Here is a 7,362-nt window from a genome sequence, read left to right on the forward strand (position 1 = left end):
TCTACCTTAACCTTGTTCTGAACACCTCCAAAACAAAGGTCATGTGGTTTGGTAAGAAGAATGCCCTCTCCCCACCGTGTGATTAAGACCTCTGAGGTTTAGAGTTTGAGGTAGTCACCTATACAAGTACGTGGAGTATGGCTAGACGGTACACTGTCCTTCTCTCAGCACATATCAAAGCTGCAGGCAAAGTTAAATCTAGACTTGGTTTCCTCTATCGTAATCGCTCCTCTTTCACCCAGCGTCCGAACTAACCCTGATTCAGATGACCATCCTACCCATGCTAGATTACGAGACATAATTTATAGATCGGCAGGTAAGGTACTCAGAGCGGCTAAATGTTCTTACCATTCCGCCATCAGCTTTGCCACCATGCTCCTTATAGGACACATCACTGCACTCTTATACTCCTCGTAAACTGGTCATCTCTGTATACCCTTCGCAAGACCCACTGGTTGATGCTATTTTTTAAAACCCTCTTAGGCCTCACTCCCTCCTATCTGAGATATCTACTGCAGCCCTCATCCTCCACATACAACATCCGTTCTGCCAGTCACATTCTGTTAAAGGTCCCCAAAGCACACACATCCCTGGGTCGCTCGTCTTTTCATTTCGCTGCAGCTAGCGACTGGAACGAGCTGCAACAAACTCTCAACTGGACAGTTTTATCTCAATCTTTTCAATCAAAGACTCAATCATAGACACTCTTACTGACAGTTGTGGCTGCTTTGTGTGATGTATTGTTGTCTCTACCTTCAAAATATCAAATCAAAGTTTATTGTCACGTGTGCCTTACAGTGAAATGCTTACTTACAGGCTCTAACCAATAGTGCAAAAAGGTATTAGGTGAACAATAAGTAGATAGGCAATACAGTAGCGAGGCTACATACAGACACCGGTTAGTCAGGCTGATTGAGGTAGTATGTACATGTAGATATGGTTAAAGTGACTATGCATATATGATGAACAGAGAGTAGCAGTAGAGAGTAGCATTGCCGTACCAGGCAGTTATAAACACAGTCAGGATGCTCTCAATCGATTTTTGCCCTTGTGCTGCTGTCTGTGCCCAATAATGTTTGTACCATGTTGTGTGTTGCTACCATGTTGTTGGGTTGTCACCATGCTGTGTTGTCATGTTTTGCTGCCTTGCTATGTTGTCTCTCTTTATGTAGTGTTGTCTCGTTGTGATGAGGTTTGTCCTATATTCATGTTGTATTTATTTTTAATCCCCGTCCCGCAGGTGGCCTTATGCCTTTTGGTTGGCCGTCATTGTAATTAAGAACAAATTCTTAACTGACTTCCCAGTTAAATAAAGTTCAATTAAAACAAAAATGTTATATTGTGTGTGGGGGAAAAAAAAACATTGGATCCATTTTGAATTCGTGCTTAACACAGCGGAATGTGAATACTTCGGTGTATGAATACTTGCTGTAATCACTGTATTAATTTCCCCCTCTTTTCTGGCTTTCCAGGGGTCAGGAGATGAGTGGTTGAGGCCCAGCCCCAGACAGAGGCCTCGGGTAAAGCCTGGAAGATTCCTGCCAAGTCCGAGGCCAAGCCCACAGACAACAGCCCTACCCCACCCGAGAACAACCAGGTAACACCCCAACCGTCCCGCTCCACAGCACCGGTAAACCCTAAGACAGAGCTCATCAACTGCATAGATTCAGCCGTGGGTAAAAACAATTCTTGAGCAGATGGGTCAGAACATAAATAAATAAAAAATAATTTCTGGACTGATATAATATTTAACTAAAGCATAATAATTTCAAACCTTGCTTACATTTGTAAACAGTTACCCATAGACTTGCATTGTGCTAACACTAGTTAGCATTTGCTCGAATGGTACCTCCTAACTTCCTTCATACTGGACACAAAGACATAAAAATTATCCAGAAGTTCATCTGACTCTGGGGAAGTAGATAGAATCCCACAGTATCCCTTTAACCATGAACTTCAACAGAGACCCAGTTTTTGGACACTGGGTTGATATTGGACTACAAAACACCTGATAATCTTCTGATTTAATGAGCCTCCCCCCAGCATGGTAAACCTTCCCACAACATGGTCAAACCTCCCCACGGCATGGTCAAACCTTCCCCACGGCATGATCAAACCTCCCCACGGCACATGGTCAAACCTCCCCCACGGCATGGTCAAACCTCTCCCACGGCATGGTCAAACCTTCCCCAACGGCATGGTCAAACCTCCCACGGCATGGTCAAACCTCCCCACGGCAGGTCAAACCTCCCCCACGGCATGGTCAAACCTCCCACCCAGGTCAACTTCCCCACGCATGGTCAAACCTTCCCCACGGCATGGCAAACCTCCCATGGCAAACCTCCCACGGCATGGTCAAACCTCCCCACGGCATGTCCAACCTTCCCCACGCATGTCAAACCTTCCCCACGCATGGTCAAACCTCCCCACGGCATGGTACCTCCCCCACGCATGTCAAACCTCCCCACGCATGTCAAACCCACAGGTCAACCCTCCCCACGGCATGGTCAAACCTCCCCCACGCATGGTCAAACCTCCCCACGGCATGGTCAAACCTCCTCCCCCCCCACCACGGCAAGGCAAAAGTAGTCAAGAGGGGTTTGAGCTGGAGGCTGCTTCTGGTTTGTATAGTGGTGTGGCTTTATTGAGCTCTATGGTCTAGAAAGTTTGTGTGAATGTATCTGTGTATTTGTATAGAAGGTGCAGATGAAATGCTTATTGTGTGTTTTCTAGGAGAAGGGATCAATAGAGCCCCACTCTTAATGAGGTCTGATCGATGCACAGCCTGTGTCAACAACAATTAATAACCAGGCTTTTCTAACAAGGTTGGTGTTGATGAGTAAGGCGGGGTGTGTCCGGAGTCGTTATCTAATGCTGTCACACACCTTCCCTCATTATATTTACCCCCACTGGTGTGTTTTTGTTCTTGCTCTGCCTGTGTGTGTATGTATAACGGCCTGTCAGTGAGAGATTTCCCAGTTGCTTTTTGGGGGAGATACTTTTAGGATCCTATAATATGGCTTGACGGTGTTTTAGCGTTGATGGTTGTATTAGTGTTGACGCTCGTATTAGCGTCGGCGCTCGGATTAGCGTTGACGCTCGTATTAGTCTATGGTCGTTTTTGTGTTGAGGGTTATAAACCCAAGTACTGTTTACATTAACCTACATGTACATAATGATTTTATGTTCTATATTGATTTCTTTATTGATTGGTTTGCTGTTATGTCAGTCAATTGTCATGTTTAATAACATGATTCATGTGTGTTGTCCGTCCCATCTCTCTATCTTATCTACAGAGAAATAGGAGTGGGAGAGGGAGAAGCAGACACTGTCATGGCAAATCGGGTAAAGCATTTCTGGCAGACAGAATGAGAACGGCAGAGGGTGGAGGCAGGCAGAGGGTGGAGGCAGGCAGAAAGGATTTGCTGGAGGCAGGGAGTATTGAGAGATATGAGAGAAGAACATTAAAAAAGGAAGTGGTACTGAGAGAGGCGCTTGGTTCTGTTAAGCTGACTGTGTCATCTCCACTCAGAAGGGTGCACTCTGCCATCTCCTGAGTAAGCTTCACTTTAACAGAGTGGCAGAATAAGCAGATTTAAAACACTCATACAGACAGTGACGCACAGTGTCATTTGTGTATGCAAACCAAACTCCTAAATACAGACATTGACAGTACACACATGCACACTCTTTTCTCTCTCCAAGCTGTGTGTGTAAAAGGGAATGTTGTTTTCCTCATCCCTGGTTTGACTAAGAGGGTAATGAAGAGGTGTGGGGAGGGGGGGGTGCGGTTAAACCTCACTTTTAACTTGGGCTTTTGACACACGTGTGCACACACGGTGTGAGAGAAAAGAGATTGAGAAATATTGYGGGAGAGAAGGGGATGACTTCTCTGGGGAAGGCAMATGTGAAATGTCCCCATTCTCTGTGCTGTGTTCCGGAGAAGAGTGTGAGGCCTAGCTGTTCTCTTGAAGTTGAATATGATGTTCTGTTTTCACTGAAAAAACACTGATTTCCCACAGGTAAAATGTTAACTCTAGTTATTCCCCTCCTTCCTCTGGTCTTTGTCCACCTCTCGCTCACTCTCTCTCTCTTTTGCCATCCCCTCCTTCCCTCCCTTCTTACTGCCTTACCCTGTCTCTCCTCACCATCTCTCCCCCACCCCCTCTGTCTGTAGCTGCAACTGTAGATGATGGAGGACTAGGTTGGCTCAGGAAGTCTTACCAGAGGATGAGAGAGCAGGCGGAGCGAGAGCAACGCAGTCTGGAGGTCATAGTGGCAGAGCGATATGGGGTGAGAGTARACACARAGGCAGACATAATCCATACAAAAACACCTGTATAAACAGTATTAACAGATCAATATGTAAACCGTCTTACATGTACACACATTCTACAACGTGCATCCTTCATACGCATTCCTACTACTGACGCGTTCCTACTACTGACGCGTTCCTGCTAACTGAGCGCTCCTGCTACTGACGCGTTCCTGTACTGACGCGTTCCTGCTACTGACGCGTTCCTGCTACTGACGCGTTCCTGCTATGACTGCGATCCTGCTACTGACGCGTTCCGCCTACTGACGCGTTCCTGCTACTGACGCGTTCGCCTACTGACGCGCTCCTGCTCTGACAGCGCTCTCTGCACTGACGCGCTCCTGCTACTGACGCGCTCCTGCTACTGACGCGCTCCTGCTGCTACTGACAGCGCTCCTGCTGCTACTGACGCGCTCCTGCTGCTACTGACGGCGCTCCTGCTGCTACTGACGCGCTCCTGCTGCTACTGACGCGCTCCGGCTGCTACTGACGCGCTCCGACTGACTGACGCGCTCCTGCTGCTACTGACGCGCTCGCGACTGCTACTGACGCGCTCCTACTGACGCTCTTCGACTGCTACTGACGCGTTCCGGCTGCTACTGACGCGCTCCTACTGACGCGCTCCCGGCTGCTACTGACGCGTTCCGGCTGCTACTGACGCGCTCTCTACTGACGCCGCTCCTGCTGCTACTGACGCGCTCTGCTGCTACTGACGCGCTCCTACTGACGCGCTCCGACTGCTACTGACGCGCTCCGACTGCTACTGACGCGCTCCTGCTGCTACTGACGCGCTCCTGCTGCTACTGACGCGCTCCTACTGACGCGCTCCTACTGACGCGCTCCGACTGCTACTGACGCGCTCCGACTGCTACTGACGCGCTCCGACTGCTACTGACGCGCTCCTACTGACGCGCTCCTACTGACGCGCTCCTGCTGCTACTGACGCGCTCCGACTGCTTACTGACGCGCTCCGACTGCTACTGACGCGCTCGCTGCTGCTACTGACGCACTCCTGCTGCTACTGACGCGCTCCTGCTGCTACTGACGCGCTCCTACTGCTGGCGCTCCGACTGCTACTGACGCGCTCCGACTGCTACTGACGCGCTCCTGCTGCTACTGACGCGCTCCTACTGACGCGCTCGCTAGACTGCTACTGACGCGCTCGACTGCTACGACGCGCTGCCTACTGACGCGCTCCGACTGCTTACTGACGCGCTCCTACTGACGCGCTCCGACTGCTACTGACGCGCTCCGACTGCTACTGACGCGCTCCGACTGCTACTGACGCGCTCCTGCTGCTACTGACGCGCTCCTACTGACGCGCTCCGGCTGCTACTGACGCGCTCCGGCTGCTACTGACGCGCTCCTGCTGCTACTGACGCGCTCCGGCTGCTACTGACGCGCTCCTGCTGCTCTGACGCGCTCGCTGTCTACTGACGCGCTCCTGCTGCTACTGACGCGCTCCTGCTGCTACTGACGCGCTCTACTGACGCGCTTCCGAAGCTACTGACGCGCTCCTACTGACACGCTGCCGACTGCTACTGACGCGCTCCGACTGCTACTGACGCGTCCGGCTGCTACTGACGCGCTCCTACTGACGCCGCTCCGGCTGCTACTGACACCGCTCTGCTGCTACTGACGCGCTCCGAACTGCTACTGACGCGCTCCTGCTGCTACTGACGCGCTCCTGCTGCTACTGCGCGCTCCTACTGACGCGCTCCGGCTGCTACTGACGCGCTCCGACTGCTACTGACGCGCTCGACTTGCTGACTGACGCGCTCCTGCCTACTGACGCGCTCTCTGCTGCACTGACGCGCTCCTACTGACGCGCTCCGACTGCTACTGACGCGCTCCGACTGCTACTGACGCGCTCCGACTGCTACTGACGGCTCCGACTGCTACTGACGCGCTCCGACTGCTACTGACCCGCTCCTACTGCGACTGCCGCGCTCCGGCTGCTACTGACGCGCTCCTACTGCGACTGCCGCGCTCCGGCTGCTACTGACGCGCTCCTACTGACGCGCTCCGACTGCTACTGACGCGCTCCGGCTGCTACTGACGCGCTCCGACTGCTACTGACGCGCTCCGACTGCTACTGACGCGCTCCTGCTGCTACTGACGCGCTCCTGCTGCTACTGACGCGCTCCTGCTGCTACTGACGCGCTCCGTCTGCTACTGACGCGCTCCGACTGCTACTGCCGCGCTCCGACTGCTACTGCCGCGCTCCGACTGGCGACTGCCGCGCTCCGACTGCGACTGCCGCGCTCCTACTGCGACTGCCGCGCTCCTACTTGCGACTGCCGCGCTCCTGCTACTGACAGACTCACTCCCTATTCTCCTGGTTAATTCCTTCTCTATGCAGTGTCGGCGCTCCGTCTGTCAAAAGTTAGAAAACTCATAACAAACTGCAACTTAGGTACATTGAAATGCACCATGGGAACATCATATCACACCGCTTACCTGTGTGTAATGTTTTATATTTGTGTTTGTGTTTCTCACATGCAGTCCTTGGAGAAGTTTCAGAAGAGGATGGATGAGGCTGAGATTGCTGTGTATGGCTACAAGAGAGGAAGAGGGAAAAGGAAGAGGAGAGGAGAGGAAGAGGGAGAGAGACCGAGTAAGATGGAGGAAAGGAGAAGTGGGGATGGATAGAGAGAGGTGGAGGAGACCAGACAAGGGTAGGACTTACCTGGAGAGAAGAGAGGGATGGAGAAAGAGATGGAGAGAGGGAAAGAGATCGTCACCGAGACAGAGATCGGGATAGGAACAGAGAAGGAGATGGAGACAGCGAGAGGGATGGCGGTAGACCTAGTGACCGGGATGGCGGTAGACCTAGTGACCGGGATGGCGGTAGACCTAGTGACCGGGATGGAGGTAGACCTAGTGACCGGGATGGAGGTAGACCTAGTGACCAGGAAAGAGAGAGGGCTGGAGGCAGAGAGAGGGATGGAAGGTAGACCCAGTGACCAGGAAAGAGAGAGGGCTGGAGGCAGACCTAGTGACAGGGATAGAGAGAGGGCTGGAGGTAGACCTAGTGACCGGGATAG

At 52.1% G+C, this 7,362-nt stretch overlaps 1 protein-coding gene across 1 annotated transcript in view; it reads left to right on the plus strand.

Moving 5' to 3' along the window:
* The window catches only part of cwf19l2 (CWF19 like cell cycle control factor 2), a 50,892-nt gene that overhangs the window by 7,238 nt on the left and 36,292 nt on the right, over positions 1 to 7,362 (plus strand). Inside the window, 7 exon segments of the mRNA XM_070433891.1 lie at positions 1,473 to 1,597; positions 1,698 to 1,701; positions 2,044 to 2,436; positions 2,486 to 2,621; positions 4,178 to 4,293; positions 6,821 to 6,883; positions 6,885 to 7,076. Of these exon segments, the coding sequence (XP_070289992.1) occupies positions 1,473 to 1,597; positions 1,698 to 1,701; positions 2,044 to 2,436; positions 2,486 to 2,621; positions 4,178 to 4,293; positions 6,821 to 6,883; positions 6,885 to 7,076 (1,029 nt within the window).

Source organism: Salvelinus sp. IW2-2015, linkage group LG22, assembly GCF_002910315.2.
Source record: "Salvelinus sp. IW2-2015 linkage group LG22, ASM291031v2, whole genome shotgun sequence".
NCBI lineage: Eukaryota > Metazoa > Chordata > Actinopteri > Salmoniformes > Salmonidae > Salvelinus > Salvelinus sp. IW2-2015.